This window comes from Manduca sexta, chromosome 25, assembly GCF_014839805.1.
Source record: "Manduca sexta isolate Smith_Timp_Sample1 chromosome 25, JHU_Msex_v1.0, whole genome shotgun sequence".
Taxonomy (NCBI): domain Eukaryota; kingdom Metazoa; phylum Arthropoda; class Insecta; order Lepidoptera; family Sphingidae; genus Manduca; species Manduca sexta.
The window spans coordinates 11409164-11431534 of NC_051139.1; the positions used below are offsets into that span (position 1 = coordinate 11409164).

The window sequence follows — 22371 nt, forward strand, 5'->3', positions numbered from 1 at the left end:
AGTATAAAGAAAAGCAATAATTATCAATTTAGCAAGTACTGTATGTCGCAAGAAAAAATTCTGGCAAATTAAAACAAAAAACGTTTTAGGAAAAATGGGTCGCAGAATTGCAAAATTAATTTCAGCCGTTCGTTACGAGTATTTTCATCAAATCGTAGATTAACCTTGAAATTCAACCGCTTAGAAAATGTAAACCTCAACTTAGGTTACTAATGACAACCTTTACCTGCGAAACTGTTGGCGTAATTAAAATGTTCAATCCATATACTAACATGCGAAAGATATACCTGCGTACCGAAGAATTAAACCATAATAATAAAAATAAAATAAATAAAATACTTTATTTATCACGTAGGCGAACAAAGTTGCACTTATGATACGTCAAAACAAAGAATAAGAATAATTATTATTTCTAAACAACTATTAAAATCACTTATATAACTATGGAGATTTTAAATTAGGATAAAGTTTATACAAAAGACTAGGTACAAAAGTACTGAAGTAACCAGCTCGGGCTGGCAAGTAGGGGAAATAGAAGGGTAACGCGTCGCGATCCTCACCGGTGAGGACACATGAGCCCTAGCCTAGCTAACCTACCAGCCTTTCACTAGCTACCTAAGTGATGACTACCCGAAGAAGAAAGGCAGAAAGAAACTCCGGGCTTTCTTTTTGTCATCAATTGTTCAGTACTTTTTGTATTTTTTCCAAGTCTTTCTTGTACATAGTCACAATAGTTATATAAGCTAATGCACGCACATCACCGTTAACATGGGATAAGATGAAATCCAATCGACTAAACCTGGAGCGGCATAAAATAAAATTAGCGATAGCAAATAAAAGAGAACATAGATTCATACTTAAATAACGGCGTACAGCGTGCATTCGCCTACATTTACAATCATAGTTTTCAATCATGAGAAAAGAAAAAAATAGTGATATTGAACAGGCAAACACAACATGATCGGGTGGTCGTCTTTCAAAAATTACATTTCATTAAGATATGATATGATTATGTCAAATTAGAACTATAGAAATGTCATTATTATAAAAAAAGCATGTGAGACATGTAACAAAGACATTTTAGGCAGTTAATTAATTACTAATGTGTGCTAACATGGTGGGTCATTGTGTGCAGGACAAACTTTCCAAACCGTCTTATCATTAAGGTAATCAGATACAGTATAGTATCCTTTACACATTAATTCACGCTTAACATAACACTTGAATTTTTGTTCGGTCAAATTGGTAACTTCGAAGGGAAGTTTATTATAGAACTTAATGCTATTAACTAAGAAAGATTTATTGGTTTTACAGAGCCTATGATTAGGGACAACCAATTTATTTTTATTTCTGGTATTTAGACTATGCAAGTCACTGTTTTAATAAAAGTACTAAGGTTTTACGTACGTACATTATATTCTGAAAATATATTCGGCCGGCAAAGTCAGTATATTCACCTCCTTAAACATTTGCCTAAGGGAATCATGAGAGCGAAGGTTGTAAATAGCTCTAATCGCTCGTTTCTGTAAGATAAAAATGGTCTGCAGATCTGCAGCAGAGCCCCACAGAAGAATACAATAGGACATAATGCTGTGGAAGTATGCAAAATACACTAGCCCGCCGTAGCCACGTCAGTTAATTGTCTAATCTTCCTAATAGCAAACACGGCAGAGCTCAGTTTACTAGAATTTTTTTGAATATTGGGGCCCCATTGCAATTTACTATGGATTGAAACCCCGAGGAAGACCGTTGAGGGAACTAATTCTAATTTATCCCCATCTAAATCAATATTTAGTTCCTTTTTTTTATTCAGTAACGAAAATCTGACACATTTCGTTTTGCGGCATTTAAAAGTAAATTATTAGAAGAGAACCAGTCAGAAATCAAACTAAGTACTTTTATGTGGCTCACCGAGATTCTCATCCCTTCTATTTAACTTAAAAATAATCGAAGTGTCGTCAGCGAACAATACTACATCTGCCATATTATCAACCATGTAAGGCAGGTCATTTATGTAAACTAAGAATAGGAATGGACCCAATATGGAACCCTGGGAACCCCAATTCTAACTGCGGACCCGGCAGAGGAGACGTTGTCGATAAATACTTTTGATTTCGACCTGATAAATATGAAGATATTAGTTTAAGTCCAATTCCTCTAATACCATAATAATGAAGCTTTAAAATGAGGGTTTTGTGATCGACGCAATCGAATGCCTTGGAAAGATCACAAAAGACCCCCAGTGCATCCTGGGATCCCTCCCAAGCATCTAACACAGCTTTGACTAAAGCACGTCCAGCATCTTGCGTGGATCTGCCTTTGTAAAGCCGAATTGTCTATTATGTAAGATCCCATTTTTATTAAAAACACCAGCATTTGGTTAAGCATTAGTTTTTCAAATACCTTACTTAAGGCTGGTAAAATAGAAATAGGTCTGAAATTAGAGGGGGTGAACAACCTGCTTTAAAAATTGGTACTACTTTACTAACCTTCATAAGATCAGGAAATATGCCGTCTCTGACGCAGCAGTTAAAGATTTCCGCAAGAATTGGGGCAATGTTGTCTATTACTGACTGCAACGCTTTTAACAGATAAACCCCATAGGTCTTCAGTGCTTTTATGTTTAAGCTCTTAAATACTTTTATTATATCAGAGTGCGTGACAAACTCAAATTCGAAATTTGGAATCGACAGATCAACATTTTGTTTTAAGAACGACTCAGCTGCCCCTGGTGAGGATGGCAGACATTTTGTCGTTTCAAAAGGTATGTTAGTAAAAATGTTCAAAGTAATTAGCTATTCTATATTTATCTGAAACTAGCTCGTCATTAATGTTTAATAAAATCTTGTCATTAGTTTTATTTTTGCCAGTTTCAGTATTAATAATTTTCAAGTAGTTTTAATTCTATTATCTGAGTTTTTAATATGACTACTGATATAGGCAGCTTTAGCATACCTACATACACGTTTAAAAATTTGAGAGTATGTTCTCACATAATTATTAAATTCGACATTGGGTGTAAAGGACCTTCTGTCATATAATTCATAGAGAACATCTCTACTACGTCTAATACCGTTTGTAATAATGTAGTACTATTCAGTATTCTGTGCCATAATTCGCAAGCTTAATATTACATGGTTCTATATTAATTAGTTTGAGTTGCATAAATGAAATAAAAAAAATTCATGTCGGTAAAATTAGAAAAGACATTCGTGGTTCAATCTTTATTTATGATGCAGGATTATTGGAAATTTTCACTGAAAAAGACTTCGCTGAGAAAAGATTATGTGATATATAATTCAATTTGCACATACAATTAACTTAGAAGCTTGAATAGTGAGCCAGTGGATGCTTGATGTTACCTGAGCAAACATTAAGTCTACACTAAGAACTAAGAAGCTTAAATGTATCATTTGACTGCTTTGAAAGAGAATCCCTCTTACTCTCTTTTCTTTCTTCTTCCACCAGTTCTTATCCTACTCTTATACTATGTAAGATCAGCACAATACTTGGGAAAAGGATTTGATCCATTTCACGACCCGTTAACTACTGACTTAAGCCTCCTGGGAGATACTATCTCTCTTAATAATAACTTATGGTTTATCACTCTCCTCGCTATATTAAATAAAAATAAAGATATAACCCTAATTAATTTTATAATAAATATGACACTTAAATATTCTGTGCATCTCATCCTAAAGTACACTTTTTATTATTTGCAACCAACACGTTGACAAACAATTTAATAAGAAATGTTTTTAAATTAAAATTTGAAAAGACCTAAAATTTTTTAAAATTATTTTATTATTAGGAATAAAATAAAATTCTTAAAAAATGAATTCTTTAAAAAACAAATCAATTCTATAAAATTCCCCAAAAAAGAATAATATGATTTACGAAAATCTAGACCGCGTTCCTCGCGCGGCGCCAAGCATGGAACGAATTGCTCAATGCCGTTTGCTCGGAGAGGAGTCTTAATTAACTTTTATTAACTCAAAAGACGTGTATTTTTATTAAAGTATTATGTAGAGATGTTTAAATAACTATGGCAGAAACCTGTAGTTGTTTTGTACCAACAATCATAAATAATATCAGCCCATGTGCAACGCACAAGGACTCGTGTGACTCGTTACCGCTCGTAAAAAGGACAATTTAAGCGTAAGCCTTGTTTGAAAAGCCGATACAGTACGTTTTTAATTCCTTCTTATCTCATTCTTGTACGCTCATCTTCTAAGAGTATGTATAATGTTAAGAAAGAACTGTTTAAATACATAAAAACTTGTCCTGTTTTAAAATCAACAGAAGAAAAATATTATTAAGTATTTTTGTTTATTAAATAAGACATAATTTTGAGTAAATAGGCTCATAGAAAAGTCGCAGCAAATAAGGTGTTGGATAATAAAATCCTTAGTTTCCACCATACATTAATACTTAGAGATTGAAGATCTTCTTAAGATGTTCGGTATTTTTAAACAAACTATACATCGTATTTTATTTATTTATTTGAGAAATTAACCAAACTTACGTACACTTATCTAGTACAAGATATAAAGAAACATTGAAAATAAAAGTTATTTGAAATAGAAATAAGTAATTTTTATCACAAAAACGTGGACTATACACAAAATAATAAAGCGTATTTCGGAAAAAAATACTAGTAAAATCTCCAAAAATTATTAGCACACAAAAAGCTACGAGGTTTGTGTAAATTTATTCCCTAAAGTGAAAAAGGAAGAACCTAAAAACAATGACAGTATCAAAACATCTCCACCCAACAAAAATAAAAAAAAAGAATCGATGGAACAACAACTAAAGATCGATGAGCGTGAAAAGAAAAGAGCTGTTATTATAAAGAGGATAGCAACATGATGCATAAGCAACTATCTCTTCATCATATAACCACAAGTCTGTGACAGTTTTTTAATTATGCGCATATTCAATTTTCGCGAGTCAAAAATAGCCAGGAAAGTCATATAGCGAATTTTAATTTTAGAACTACCTGATGTAGTTTTCACATTTATTACATTTTAGATACAGATATAGATTATATTATATATCCTTTTTAAAAAATCTACTCTATTTTGGTTTTTATCAACAGTGCTTGTGTATAAATTATACAGGAACCCTTCAAATTTTGCACCACAATAAATGATACCTTTTGCGCACTACATCTTCACACATGAGAAGGGCCTGTGCAAAATTTTCTCGAATCGATAAAAGGCTATGCTTTCCAGAAGCCATGTGCCTAACTATCCAAGGGTAGTTATACCACAGAAGTACACAGCATTCAGGAACCCTAAATGAATTTAAAAATACTGGCACTTAAACTATCAATCCTGACTTATTATAACACAATGTCCCCCGCCGCGTCTGTCCGTCTGAATGCGATAAACTTAAAAAGTACTGATCGGATTTCAATGTAATTTAGTGTGGATATAGTTTGAGACCCTTGGAAGGACATATGTTGCTTGTACAGCGGAAAGCCATATTATGATGCTTTTACACCTCGAAAATATTGAAATGGAACTGTTATCACGGAAAGATTCTTTGACCCGGGCAAACTCGCGAACAAAAGCTAGTATAGATATATTAATCAAATTGAATACTAGTCTTACACTAAAATATTTTCCTTTACCTAATAACAAAGTTCAACATATATTCAATATCAAAGAAAAAGGCAATATTATGTAATCTCCAAAAAGCCAACCTTTACATTCAGATTTATAAGAATACTAATGTAATATTTTTTGATATTTTAATAATATAAGTAGCCTCTTCTCAGTACAGCTCTACCCAGCACCAATTTCTATCCCACGTTACTCTACTATTGAGTGAGATTAGGCTTTAGTCCACCATGCTGGCCTAGTGCGGATTGGTAGACTTCACACACCATCGAAATTTCCCTTATTACAAACATTATAATAATTTATAAATCCGAAGAAAGCAAATCTTTTATTACATTTATACGGAACTCTAAAGACGTTAAAACGTTTTAATGGATTGCGTAGGTAGGGGACGTAAATCTGCGTTAAAACACGACAGCTCAAATCCCTTATTGTTGATAGCATTTATTCGCTACTTTTATAAAACAGATGGTAATATTACATGTAATAAAATAAAATAATGATTTTAAATCAATAGGATCGTGAAATATAAGTCGATGGGCTCTGTTGAGGGAGGACGCAGTAAAACTGAATCAACACTTTCAGTCTTTCCAATAACAAAACACACACAACTTTTAACATTTGTCTTGACTTTCTTTTAAGATTTGCGTGTACACAGATGTTTTAAGTTGATGTTTTGTGTATTTTGGATTATTATTATTTATTCACTATTATTCATGCATAACACATAAACACTCATTAGTGTTATTATTTTAATAATACAATTACATTCCCACATTATTCATAATTGACTCTTAAAACAACTTAAACTATAGCTCTATAATAATCAATAAGTGATTTTATATCGTTGGCTATAAAATATAATTTTGGTTATACAAATCCCGTAATGGTGAAAGTCGCTTAGCGCGGGAGCATAGCTGCGCAGCGACACTCCATTAACCGACGCATTATCTTCCTCTGCTGCGAGCACTCTTCATTTTAAAATATCCCTTATACCTAATACTACAACGCTTTTACCGCAAAATACAATTTTATATTCACTTACAACGTGTTTCATTTAAAAACTTGAGTTTCTTCGGCAAGAAATTTTGCACTTTCATGATTTTATCCGGACAAGAATTATCTAAGGTAAACGTAGTCTAATACCAGCTATTGTCCGCTATTTTTTAACCACTGATACGTTTTAAATCTTTTGTTCTTTAAGAGAAAATTGCTATTATGCGGGCTACTTACAAATATTTTAAATTTAAGCGCCGGGAAACTCAAAATCGTTTGCAATGCAAATACGGTCATTGATTCTGAATCTGTGAACAACGTTTATTCACGCTTTTGTGATACACTTGATACTTAAATGTACTAAAACTTATAATTTGGACGTCTTATAATGCGTATACCCGCGTATTTCGGCACTGCATTAGACAGACTGAGGCGGTTGGCCATTGACTCTGGTACATAGCGGTTGGTTAGTCATATTTTTGTGAAACCATTTCTGTTAAATAAATGATACATCTTTCTATTTTAATCAAAATCGATTCAGTTCCTAACCCTACAATATTAACTTAGTTCATAACTTATCGAAAAACGCCACCACCTGACTTGAAAGACTTTATTTTAAACAAAAAAATTAAAACGAAAGCTAAAATAGTATCGTATAATATGTATTAAAACAACCTAAAAAGGAGAAATATGCAACCTCTTTAGGGCACAAATTAAATCCTCCATTGTCAAGGCAGAGTGTAATAAATTCTTTTTATAGACTCTAGATACTAATCCGGGAGATTAGGGGCTAATTAACTGGAACGGAGCCCTCATCAACGAACCAACGACCGCTGTAAATTAAGATGTACTTCATTTTTAATGAGATTAACCCAAGACATAAAGGATCTATCACCCCTGTCCGACATTGTATTGTGAAGTTTAATAAATGTCCAAAACCCGAAAACTGTTCATTTTGCTTGCTCTTTGCGATAAAGAATTATACGAACATTTTTGAAATAGCAGGTAAAACTTTGTCAAAAAGAATTTTTCTAAATATTTTTTATTCGTGCTGTTATTGTGTGAATAATTTATAATAATGGACGTAAGCCCATTATAGATTTTTTTCATATTCTCTCATTTCAAAAAAAGGAAGAGGTTCGTCGCATTTCGATGTGTGTTTTTAGTTATAAAAGGTCTATTATTTAAACAAAAAAATTATATTACCAATTCCCTAGTTAAGTATTGTAGAAAAAATAATTGTTAACTGTAGCTGTTTTATTGCGCTGTTAGGATTCGTTATTTTGCAGTGACAAGTTAAACATATTTTTATGTCTAACGTGTAAACTCAACTTCCAGTAAAATAAAGTCAACGAGATATGTTGAACGTGGTTACTTTTATTTCTGAACAACACACACGTGAATATATGTTTGTCCTGAAGAGGTATGTGGAGGTGAATATTTTCCGCCGTGTGTATTCCATCCCATGATGTGATAGGACGCAAGCCTATCGCCATGCCGAACACGAATTCCACAGCGAGCTGATACTGTGTATAAAACCCAATATTACTTTACTCGCACCGCGAATGGACCCTGAGACCTCAGCAGTGGAATAAACAAATGATTTAAAAACACATATACATTGTTAATCATATATATAAATGTGAATATTAAAATATGATGTTTCTTTATTGCTTTGAATGTCGAGACGAGCTTGCCGTTCGCCTACCGGTAAGCTATATGACCGCCCATATACAGCAGAAATACCACCCAACACCTTGAATTACAAAGTATTGTTTGGTATTCCACTGCGCTCACACTCGTGAAAATGAAGTGTTAAGTCGTATTATGTCTAGTAGTTACACTGGCTGCAATGCTAATGTTGTTTAAAATATAACAGTTAATATATTTTCAGTTCTGTATGCTAATCTCTCAATCTAATAATATTTCCCCATCAATAAAAAAAATACTAAAGCAAACAAAAGTTTGTAAAAAATTACAACAAACCTTGAAATATAAATAAAAATCCAGGAGCTTTGCAAAGAATAACCCCTAACACATGTAACGAGTAGCGAAGGTATAATGGGCAAGTTAAAACTGTTCACATAAATTTTAAAAAGTTTCCCAATTTGAATTTAACTAACAACTCGAGATTTTCTTTCGGGACCGTGCTAACTAAAAGTATTTTAACTGAGCTTCCGGAGCGAAAGGGGAACGGAGACAATTATGAACGGAAGAGATTAACCTCAAAAATATGTCTTACCTTTTTCAAAGTTTGAATACGGAAATAATATGCTTCGATATGCGACGGCGGTAGGTATCAATTAGTCAATGGATATAACAAATAATTGTTGTTTCAAAACTTAATTCTTGTACACGTTAATAATATTATGTAAATTAAAGCCTAAATTCAGATTTACAAAACCACTTTTTAAGCAAATTGCACGCACGAAGGAGTGTTTGAGATTTGACATACTTGGAGTTCACAGAGAGAAGTGTAGAAAAATTAAATTTACCCATAATATGTGTTATAAATATATTAAAGTCATCGATCTAATTTCGACCAGTGAATTTACGTCTACCAGTCCATAAAAATCGATATCCAATATACCTATCTACTAAACTTGTATTGATAATAGAATTGATTGATATTAGTTTCTCTTAGTTATATAAAGTTCTAGCTACGTTTAGTCATTCTGTCAAAACATTTAAACAGATGGCAATACCAAAGATTAATTTCTGTCTATCTTTTATTCTATATTGAAATACTTCGGAGAATATTTTTCGAAAAATTGTTGCGTAGAAATTTAATTTCATCGTCTTACGAATCGTTTAATATTAGTGAACTTTCTGAAGTTATTTCATTTCACTAAGACCGAAAAAATGTTGAAATCTTAATACCTTTAGATATTAATATTGATACAAGTACCTACAGTATACGATGTTTTCTTTTGAACTAATATATTCTTTTTACGTCACCGTTATAATAACCAATGTTCACATGTACGTATATTTGACGCCACATTTTACTGTAAACGTTCTTAGCCATTTTCCTATTGGATATAATGCTCCTATTCTATCCTATAGATATGAAAACGCCATTAAAGGAATATGTCTGCGGTAGTTATATCCCCGTCTTCCTCTTTGAGGATGTAATACGTGGAATGATATATACATTTGTTATATCTATTTTATCTGAATTATAGGCTTATTGAATGATAGACGGTGACTGTTTAAGACTGACAAACACAAACTATTACAACAAATCGGGGAACGAAGACAGTACAAATTCTTTGTGTTAATGCTTAAATCTACAACTGTTTATATAGTAATGACGTTGTCCGTCAGGCTAGCGACCATTCCAACAGTTTTATAAAAATAAAATGTAATTCATTATCATTATATTAATAAGGGTATAGTGTCGATGTACGATCTTTACCTTAGAATTTTATTCGATACTAATAAGTATTCACCGGGCGCGCCTAGCAGTAAGCTTCAAAGTATCGCGCGACGGCTATGTCAAATTCATGAGCCGCATCTGAAGGAAGTGGCTGCTTATAAAAAACGTCAGGTAAAAGCAAAATATCTTCATCACATCCATGCGATGTTTTCATAAACATGAGATACTTTATATGGCGTTTCAATTTACTTTCACGTCTTCATTTTACAAACATCCTTGGCTTTGCGATGTATTTGTAAAATTTTCGTTTAATATCTTGATACAATATTTGTTAGTGGCTTTTACTCGAGGCTTCGTCCGCATGAAGTTCTTTTTCGGATTTAATGTTCTCTATGCACTTTCCGAATAAAAGAAAATCTATATCTCAATCCATGACTTGGGCTATCATTGTGCCAAATAGATAGCTTTAAACAAATATTCATATAATAAACAAAATATTATCTTCACACCAGAACATTTATTCATTGCAGTTATTAACATTTACAACTTAAAAATAAAAATAAACTTTAACTTAAAAAAATATTAAAATATCCCAATTATGTTTTAAAAAAATAATTAAAAACATGACCAAAACTGCAAAAAGATCCTGCGCAAAAACTTCAACAAATTATCCAAATACAAATATCATGTTCACGAATTTCTCCATTGAACCATTTTTACACAATAACGCAATCTTCAAGTGATGAACCCATCAAAAATGACAACGATCGATCGTACCAAAACTTCATTCGACAGCGAACAAAACCCAACTTTGTTAATTAGATAGACAAGTTCTGTGTTTAAAAGGAGGCATTCGATTCAAGTTATAATTATTATTTTGTTATGTCGAAAATAATTAAACGAATTTGAAAAGTTTTTGCTTTTAATTGGGTCGCGTTTATTAATTTTGTTCGCATAGAGCGACATTCTTAGTAACATTCTACACAAAGTTTGTTTTTTTTATTGTTAATGAAATTAAAATGAGCTCTAGATATTATTGATAGATATAGATAATATAGATAGGTGGATACCCACTTACACGGTGGATGATACACATCACGTATCAAACTTGGAAGTCCAAATATTATTTATTTGTTTTTTTTTTATCTTGTACTTATTTCTCAGATATATAAGTATTTTAACAATTTACGTATTTTCAAGGAAAGGGTTAACGCTTACCATAATGGGTAATAATTGCATACGTTACTTAGAAAAGTCATGCATAGGTACGATATAGTTCTCAAAGGTACAGCAGAACGGTACTATAATATTATTGGCTATATTATTATTTTTTTAATAATAACAATATAATATTATATTCACATATTTCCAGTATTGTATACCAAACATAATATCTAAATATTATTAAAGTTCAAAACACCAAGCGATACCAAATAATCCTTCAATGAATCACGACTTTCCAATCAGAGATAAAACTGTTCAGCTATTACGTAGCGTTATTAAACCAGCATCCAGCAATACAATTACGACACCCACGAGGACCATACCAGACCAATAACAGAACGCAATTGTTCCCTCTCACAATTTATATCTAATCGTTAAGAAACTAAATCAGGGAGTCGCGCGAGACGCGTGAAATTAATTACTGAGGTAATAAAGAAGTATTGAGAGGAAAGCCGGTAATAAAATAAGCCGACGCACGTTATGAAAGCCGTGAACGTAATTCTTGATACGGCTTGGCTATGTGACGTCTATTATACAGTTTGCATTATTTTATATATACACATTTACATTTCATTGTTTTGTATTTTTTAGAGTTTTATGACGACAATAAATATAATATTATAATTCCTTATCTTTCACATATTTACTTTAGCAAACCCAAAAAATAACGTCCCAAAAATATCTACTACTTTGCTTTTACTGCCATAATTTATGTCAATATTCGATTTTATTTTTTTGTTTTTTTTTTACCCACGTCAAACTTAATGACTATTTTATGATATGTCTTTACAATATAGTGGAGTGTGCTACTTATAGTACAGTTCTACATCTACTTTCAATGCTTACAAAACCCAAATCTGCTATAACATATCTAAACAATCTTGATTTGTATAAGAATTCTTTTGTATACTTATAAAAATGCCGTATTGTGTGACCATGTATCTTCGCGACTTATCCCATAAGCTGGCAGCCAGGGGTTATGGTTGAGATCACCTTCCTTCCCTGATTTATAGCTCGCCGGCATGACATGTTCTCCTTACTAGGACACAAATTACACAAAGCGTAGCTTTATTCTAATGTATAATGTTTGTATGTGTTCAAAAATTTTCACGTTTTTAATTGTGTGGGTGTATGTGCTTAGAATTATTTAAAAGGTATCGACTAAGACCAAAATTTTACAATTCGTATTGAAATCCAATTGATAATAAACCAGCTGTACTTGCTTTAATTCAGATTTGGGAGTATTTAACTCCTTCTCTATTATAACGATACTGAATTTAAAAATGAAAAACTGCGACAATATTTGACAAATCCTTTTTTCCAATATCGCCCATAAATTAGAAACCCATCGTTTATTGCATTCATTGTTCAATTACTCAACGTGCGAACTGTTAATTTCACTTGTGAAGACTAAACTATCGAAAATATATTATTAGGATTGTTATAAATACGATATAAAGCTCGGAGCGGCAGATCTAAAGTAACTTTATCCCCAGTAAGTACATTTATCCTGTTCTGTATTGGTTTAGAAAGATGTGCGGAAAATTACATCTAGAAGATACACCTAATTTATATGTGTAGATTCATAAATATTTACATTTTACTCTTATTCTAATGTAGAACATTTTGTAAGTATGGTCTTTGGATTCTAGAACAATACAGTTTATAGCATGCTCTGACGTTTGTAATTCATATTTTACATCAGCCAGTAACCAGAAGTACTAAAATGTGGTATTTAAAAGTGAATCATGCGAATAACAACCCCTGGTTTAGTTACTTGCTGAGTACAAGCAAATAGTACGAATACAAGTATGTAAACAATTTATTCGGCCGTATTCGTTACTCATAATTCACAGTCATATTTATTCGTCAAATTATTCGCTAATAGTTTAAACAAAGCATTAGAATTGGAAGCCGTACGGTTACGGTTTTTAGATAAGGGTCATTTTTACTCTTCACTTTAAGAAAATTAGATATTATGTGTAATAGACTATTGTAGTCATCCAATGCAAAATATAAAAATAATGAACATTCTTAGAAAATAATCAGTCTCAAATTTCGTCGTATTAAATTTCGTCGTATTAAATTTTAAAGGCCGAAATATCCATGCATATTAATTATTTTTACGTTTTTCTTTCAACTGCGAGAACTAATCACTAACTAGACGTGAATTTAAATTCTTTACTTGTCAATACTTGTTTAGTTACCCAGATTAAAGGCGAAACAAAATGTATGAAAAATGGACCTTAAGCTATAACCTTAAGGGTAGAATTATGTCGAACTACTTGAAATAAAATATTGTAAAGTCTAAATATTTTATTGTGACAGAAAATTTAATTTAATATTTAACAACATTCAGTATTGGGCTTCTTTGATAGAAAAGCTTTGTTTAAAAAAATACTGTAAATTTAAACTTACTTTCAACGTTGTTTATTAAGAAAATTGCGGATTCATAATATTACTATGTTTATGTGACTAAGCATTTAATTTGCGTACCGATATAGAATTATTTTTTTCATTTTTATTGCCTTTTAATATATACGCATAACTTTTAATAAATATTGGTATTAACGATAAAAAAATTATGTCAAATGCCTGGGTTTTTTTCTGTGATCACGAAATAAGCGGTTCTGGTTATAAAGTAACTTTTTTTCACATCTTATGTTATTAATACAAGAAAATCTGCGAATTAGATGTTTTAAATTTAATATTTTTACTTTAACTTCAACAGACAAACATCCTGTACCTAAAATAAAATACTTTAGTTTTAACTGTAAGTGTTAACATTAGTGGAGAAGGGTCCTTATAACCCAACTCCTACCGATTTCCCTTTCGTAACTTATGTAAAATCTAATTTTCTTACATTACGATTTCAAACCGCATTTAAATTCGTTTCGCCACTGACATCTATATAGGAATCTCTCACTATGGCTACGTATAAAAATGTCGTGAAATATTGTTATACCTGTTTCCTTTAGTCAGGAGAATGTATTTATAGACGAAATTCGACCTTTGCAGTTTTTCCTGTATTAATAACATAAGATGTGAAAAATGTCGACTCTGTCGTACCTATAATAAAAATGTTTTTTGTTAGATCAGTTCTATTAGTACCTATATAAAATCAAATGATAGATTGAGCCTTAAAGAGTAAAGGCAAATTCAAAATTTATCATTTTATATTATGCTTACAATACATCTTGTCGATTATACAATTTGAAGCGCTACGCCCGAAATAATATATTGTTAACACACATCCTGTTTTGGGGAATATCCTCACATAATAAATTATTTTCTCTATCACAGAAAAATCGCATTCGTAATATCAGATAACATGGTATGTGTGTATATTTCACATAATATGCTGGAAATGTTTCCATTAAGCACTGAAAGTATTAATAAAGGTCTTGATATCTCCGGATCAATATCAGAAATGAACCAATCAAAACAAAGTTTTATTGCGACGCTCACATACTACTTATTTCGATCGGTTTATTTACAGGATCAATCTGGAAATAGCCGTCCGGATTGTTTATTAATTTAAGCCGTAACTCTTAGGTCATCAGTTATACGTGTACATATATCTATAGAAAAAAACTATAGAATGCTTTGTTTTGAATTGCATCTATATAACTCACTTTTCATGTTGTAGGTTAGCAATTACAAACGTTAAGATTACAGGCTCCAACTCTACAGATGCTTAGTAAAGACATTAACCGAGCTTGACACTTTGGCGCATTCATTGCTCATAAGCAACATAGAAGGCCATAAAAGGATCAAAGCAAGCTTTACTGGATCACAGGGCAAATGAAATATTTTCGTTTACGCTCGTGTGAAGCGCAAAATTTCTCCGTGGGTTATAAACTGCACGCACGGAGGTTCCCGTGCGGTGCTTATCGGATATGATTTCTTTTTGTCTCTGAATTCGCTGTGAGGGTGAAATATTGGGTTATAACCCAATATTTCACCCTCACAGATATAGAGGGTGAACTATAGTTCACCCTCTATATCCACTGGTGACGTTTATTTGTTCGCATTAAGCTTTGTTCTTGTCTCTAGGTCGCCGCAATCGCATCTTTGCCAAATCTCATATTTGGATGTACTCAACTTGGAATATAAAAGTTATCATTTAGAACTTACAGCTATTTGCATTGAATGAATTTTCGAGGTAATTTACAAACATGATTACAAGTTTAACTACTCAGCTACCATCATTACTCAGCTTAGAAACACACGTCAGCGTTTATGTTGACGCGGACTTTAGAAGCAGCTGACATCTGCTGAGAGTGGTTGGTTGATATCAGAGCACTTTATGTCGCGTCAGCCGCTTCGGGTAGAATGAAAGAACGTATGCGCCTAGTAATGGCTCGATTACAGCGCGAGCTGGCGTTAGAATGTGTCTTCGGCGTTTATTGCAGTGCGTCTTTTGCACGTATGACATTGTATGAATTACTAATGTGTGTGAGTAACTTAATAGCAGCAATCGGTGTTACTTTTTTTTTCTACACCATTCTCTCTATCTTAAACTGCGAACTAAAAAATAACTATAGGTATATTAGTCTTAGTACTAGAATCGCTAGGCCTATAAAAAAATAGAATTACAAAAATAAATATAAAAAAATGTAAAAGAGCCCCCAAAAGTACCTTTAAAAGTATATTGCCCCTAAAAACTCACCCTACTAAAGTCTCCCAAAAATTTAAGGCTACAACGCCCAGGGTTGAGAACCCTGATTAGGAAAAGCCAATGGCATGTGCAAATTATATAACAATATGCCTCCAAACATTTGATTACGGCAAATTATTGGGTGTATGAGACCTTTTGCGGATAAATTTAACTAATTCGTGCAACTCACTAATTCAATAAACATAATATGAACTAAATGGAAATAATTTATTATACTAACTGGGAATTGTGACGAGCTGTTTAGGTATAATTGAAAATGTATATATCATTTGTTATGAGAATATAAATTATGATACTGTTTATCAATATAAATTAGGTATGTTTATGTTGAGTGAAACGTTATTGTTTAGTCAAAAGTATTATTAAGTTTTTCAACCAGTAAAAGTAACCTGACGATTGAAAATATTGGAATAAAGCTGCATAAATGTATTTGTATGTGTTTTTTCGTATAAAACTATTATCTTTTTAACAACTTTTCCTTGTATCACGACTGATTTTTTTTAAATTAATATTTGCTAGGACATTTAATGTTATAGGCGTAAAGCATACGAAAATATTATAAGAATTCCGAAAGTATCTAAAGTCTGCCAACCTCCCAAGTCAGCGTCGAGGCCCAAACCCTCTCAGTAATAGATGAGGCCCGTGCTTACCAGTGGGTCAGTACAGACCTAGTTTTATTAAAACATATTTAGGTTACTGATTTAAGTGAAAATACATAACATCTAGCGCACATAATTTTTAATACATATTTATTCAGCATTACTTCCGATACGCGAGGCATTTTTACACTCAGACATGACAGGTTCAGGCACCACGCAGATTATAAATTAGATTTCAGTCGTACGCGTTCCGACTGCTGATTCTTATACCAAACGATAAGCTGTAATATAGCCTTATACAATTTGTAGACACGGTAAAGGAATTGTAGTGTACGATATTCTGGTAGAAATATTGACCTATATTCTATAGAAATGAACGTCCTTATATACTATTTGTTCAAAATCTGAACTAAAATAACAACCAAGACGTCACTGTTATAATCTATTTATTCGCAAATAATTTTACTTATTTGACTAATATTTTTTATTCAAATCCAGATTTAGGTACACTTAGACTCGAGTTCTTATATCATGAGAGCCACTGCGTACACAACGACCAGCTGTCAATATTGACCATACTAAAGTCAGTTTGAATGGAGTGCAGTTGAATTCAGTTGAATACAGTGAATGTTCGGAACGCCAAATCTAGTACGTAGTATATATCGATGGGTAGAAATTATTTTGAATAGATGAACATGGACTAGAATTCAAATTGTCAATTTCATTGAATACTATTCCACAACTTGTGAATAAATGCCAACGTATCATATAAATGTATTAGCCAAATAAATATAAAAGTTACACTCTAATGTTCTCATTGGGTTTTTGCACTTAGCATGAGATATGAGTCTTTATTTATGTCCAATATGGCGTAAGGCCAGCCTCCTATCACATCTTGGGACGGAGCACACTTGGCGAAAAGTGGGTGCTACATCTCTGCCTACTACTTTTGGCATAAAGGTGTGATGTGCACATGTTTTTAAATCTGTGCTCCCATATAAATGAATATAAAATGAGTAATGCAGATAACATTGGCTGTTTAATATGATAAACGCCAAATAAAATTTACTTGGAACTTTTGAAATAGGCCCTAAATATATAAAGTTAACATTATATATTATATATATACAGGATTACTATCCGGTTTGATTAAAAATAAAATCATATTAGAGAAAGTATGAAATTCTCAGTCAATTAAGTCAGGTATTTATACCTTTATCAACCAAATGTAGTTATATCAGTAGTAAGGGATTCACCGATACCCGAGCACCTGCGAAGCCACCCCGCGCCCCCAGCCACGGCGGGTCCGCGGCCTGCTCCAGGGTCGGGCCACCATACTATCCGCGAATTAAATAGATATCAACCGCGAATTAAATAGATATCAACCGCGAATTAAAATAATACCGACCGCGAATTAAAATAATACCGACCGCGAATTAAAATGATATCAACCGCGAATTAAAATAATACCGACCGCGAATTAAAATGATAGCGCCCGCGAATTAAAATGATAGCGCCCGCGAATTAAAATTATACCGCCCGCGAATTATAATTGTTATCGGCCGCGACTTTCAATGATACCGTCCGCGGATTACTCTTGTACCGCCCGCATGTTACGTCGAAGTTTACCGTGGATTTCATTACCAACGTACGCGGATTGCATTTATATCACCCGCGAATGGAGTGATGCATTAACTTTACTCATGCTCTACGGCTCATTTTCAAGCTTGGACCTGTTCCCTTTGTTTCCTTATGCTTTTGTCTTTCTACTTTCTATCAGCGATCCTTTTTTTATTGAAAAACGCTAAGGTCTTTGTATCGTATTTCTACTTAATAACCGTTTACAATTACTCAATACTGACCCTTTACACATTATGGCCATTGTTTGTGAAAGATAAATCAATCAATTGTTTGTCATACATAATACATTACCCAAATTCTAGGTAAAAACCTTTGCATCCTCTCATTGTTGCCACGGGTGGTAACTATATTTTATCAATGATTTACTACTTCTATTATTTTTAACAATAGGTCTCGTCTCTATTATTCCCATTTCCGAATAATACCTATTCAATATAAAATTTATGGTGAAAGTTGGAAACATGTTTAGTCTTGTCTGTAAGGAAACAATACTCGCTCTCCATATAAAAGACCGACTCAAAATCACATGGTATCGTATTCCACTCTGTGCTCTGTTCCAAGCGAGATCTCCAGTTAAGTGTAATAGTGAAGTGTTAAAATAGTGAAACTGTTATAAAAATGAATGTAAGTACCTTTTATACTTTGACCTAACGTTGTTATAACCAACTAGATGTTTAATTAATTGTTTATTATATGTGTTGTCCACGAGGTTAATACATTTTAGCTGTCTTCGATCTCTTATTAATTTATCATTGTTATTAACTTGTACATTTATACTTAGCATACCTATACGTATTTATCACATACTACTTACTTAACTGATAACTAAAACATTTTTATTAATTTTTATTACAGTTTTCTGAAAATACTTTCAAGAGTTATTATTACGCTGATGAAAACGACGAACCTAGTGACGAAGAAGGGACCCTCGCAGCCAAAGTCAAAAAGGCGATCATAGCCAATAAAAGATCGAACGAATTTAACAACATCGATGACTTTTTCGAAAAACCAAAGAAGAAAAAGACGAATACGAAAAAGTCATCCAGTGTTGGTCGATCGACGAGTGGTGGTGGCATTTCGTACATCAAATCTAACAGCGACGACGGCACACATGCATCACACCTGATTAAAATTGAAATTTACGACGTTAATAAAATAAAAATATTGCAACGATGGAACAGTGGAAACACGCTGAAGTGCGACTTAAATATTACGCAGAAAGTGACTGTGATAAGAACCTGCAAACCGTAAAGGACACCATATACAATATTACTAAACAGTTGGCTAGTAAGGACGATTGTGTTAAATATACAATAGATACAGACAAATGAAAAAAGTGTCAGTGTGTAGTGCCAGTGCATAAACTTTTTTTTATAACTTAATAACTTTGAAATGTTCTTCGTGTGAAAAAAATAATTGATTTCATTTAGATATTATACTTTGTTCTAAGAAACCTATCATTGTATTTTTTGCGATTGCTAGACTTAAATATTTTAATAATTTAGATTGTATTGTAAAACAGTGTTTTAAGTTACTCATCTATTTGCATTTTGAACTCTTTGTGCTAGTGCTAAGTATAATTATTGTAAATACTTATGATTCTATTTAATATTTGTCAAGTCAAGTCAAGCTTACGATTGTAAGGTAATTGGGAACCGTTAAAACATGTTTGGAACTAATTATATTTTTTGTATTAGTTTATTAGTATAGAATAAATAAAAATAACAAAACATTGTGTCTTCAATATTATTTATTTAATTTAAAACATTATTAAATAAACCATTTAATAACACATCATTATATATAGTATTGGCACCAAATAATTGTTGAAAATCTTTGAGACTCCTACCATAGTATTTATAATACAAATACATTATACAGTACTCTCCACACACAATAGTAAAATCATTTTGAATTCGATCTGTATTGTAATTCCACATTCTAGAATTTCTCGCTAAAACATTCGGTGGTATCCTTGAGGTGGTCGACCATATGAGTCAAAATATTGTCCAAATCCATTCTTATCTATGTGTATGGCAACCCAATGAGAACCTGGTTTATTATCAGGATCTAAGTTACTTACTATGTATGCAGGAGTTACAACATATATCGGTAAACGATTGGCTGCATACACATTATATTCAATGCATGGATCAATTTTTTTCAAGTAATTCTGTATTTCTATTGTATTCATTTTATTTACTAAATTGTTGCACAATCTTATCAGGTTGAACGACAAAGTGGTAATATCATCAATATGGTTAACAATAACCTGTTATGGTTCTCTTTATTGAAAGACAGATATTTTTTGTGGGGTTGCAAGAATTAAATTACAAAAAAAAAAAAATATTATATGATGTAATCATTTTATTGAGCAATTTAAAATACTTAATCTATAAACAATTTTTATTTTCTTAACTGCTATAATCTACTGAAATATTACGGTTTTTATCTATTTCAATAACATTATCAAACTCTGCATAAACAATACAGTTAATAGTTTGCGTCAAAGCTGTTTCAAAACGAACTTCCAATCTTACACTACCATGTTTTATAAGATTCCAGTGACTGGAAGAGTTTGCTGATAAATCAGGTGTCAAATCAAACGCTAACATACAATACCCTTTGGCATATTGTTCTCGAGATATTCCATTACCTTCATTAAGAAAATGTATACCTGTACCGGAAAACAACGTATGATATACCGAAGTATAAATATTGCTGTCGAATGAGGGTTGTAAAGCTTTTGATGGTATTTGTTGACCATCTATATATAAACAAAAAGTATTAATATCATAATTTTCAAAGTTGAATGGGTTTTAGTGAGATTTCCATTAAAAGCAGCGTTATTCACAAATCCAACTATACACCTTTTAGGTACTTGTCCTAAGAAAATATTATCAAGAGTTTTTCCTTGAACACCTGATGGTATTGTTAAAACTTTAACTTCAGCTCGAGTGATAGGGTATTTAGCTGTGGTAGATGCCAAAACCTTCTGGTGTGCAAGTAACACGCTTGGATTGATTCGTGCTCTACGAATAATTAAAGTTGCATCCGTAATGGATACCTTCAATTTAAGGTCAACTGAAGAGGCCATAAGATTGAAATTTTCTCTAGAACGAACTAACTTAACACACATATCAACACCGTTAATCAAAAATTTTTCTTGATTGAATAAATCACCATGTAAATGACCAATCATTTCAATTTCTTTACTTTCACCGGCTAACTCTTGTCTTTTGATAAATCCTTTATTACCATCAGTCGTGGAATCCATGTTGCCAGCTGTATCTTCGTACCATAAACCACAGGTGAGGTGAGAGTTTTTAGCCGCAGGAGCATAATTCAACAAGTTTTCTATATAAGCGCGATAAGCATAGGTGTTATTGGGTGGCGACACAAGTTTTTGATTCAAGTATACATCAAGTTGACTGAAGAGTGAGTGTAACCAATTATTCACAGGAGCAACAACTGTAGACGTCACTAGTTTAGTGTTATCTTGATTCAATATTTTAGCTTTTAAGTGAATTAATGTATGAGAAAGATCTATGTAGTCATCGCCTGCTCCGGGAACTTGAAATTCTATTGGACCATCGTCCGCTAGTAGTGACGAAATTACTATAATGAATCCAAATCCCACTTTCAATGCTAGTTTGTGTAGATGGTAAATGCAAACAAATCTAATTCAGACTTAATGCATTCACAGGAATGACTGTGTAAAAAGACATTATGATTAATTGTTAGAAAATATATCTTTGATCTGTTTTGAAGTAATTTTCGATTTTTAGAGCTTTCACTTTCGCAGTCAACGATGGAATGACTCCTGGTAGACGTTTTCGTTTTGTTATATAGCCCGATCCGGACATATTAATTCTATCAATTTTTCGTCTGCTTTTCGTTTCAAGTTTGAACCAGCTTCTTTAAGACGTGTTTTATTGAATCCTCCATAGGTCGCGCACTAACCATATCTGTCAATAGGCCAACACCAGCACTCAATGCCTCTTTACCAACAGCACGAACCCCACTGGATAGTAATGGTAAAACTGACCTAAATAAACCCCCAAGGAAACTTCCGATTCCATGTCCCTTTGATATGATGCTCCTTTGTATACCACCCTATACCTGACCCAGCTTGATGAGAGTAATAGCGTTCATATGGGCATGTCATATTGTGGAATTCAGAATGCATTATAATTTTGAAGTGTAGTTTAACACACACTGTTCCAA

General features: G+C 32.6%; 1 protein-coding gene across 1 annotated transcript in view; it reads right to left on the bottom strand.

Annotated features, from left to right (window-relative positions):
- The window catches only part of LOC119190574 (uncharacterized protein F54H12.2-like), a 23239-nt gene extending 927 nt beyond the window's left edge, over nucleotides 1-22312 (bottom strand). Inside the window, exons 1-2 of the mRNA XM_037442780.1 lie at nucleotides 22267-22312; nucleotides 21273-21744 (exon numbers count right to left, since the gene is read on the bottom strand). Coding sequence (XP_037298677.1) covers nucleotides 21273-21744; nucleotides 22267-22312 — 518 coding nt within the window. The remainder of the gene's footprint in view (nucleotides 1-21272; nucleotides 21745-22266) is intronic.
- Nucleotides 22313-22371: the final 59 nt, after the last annotated feature.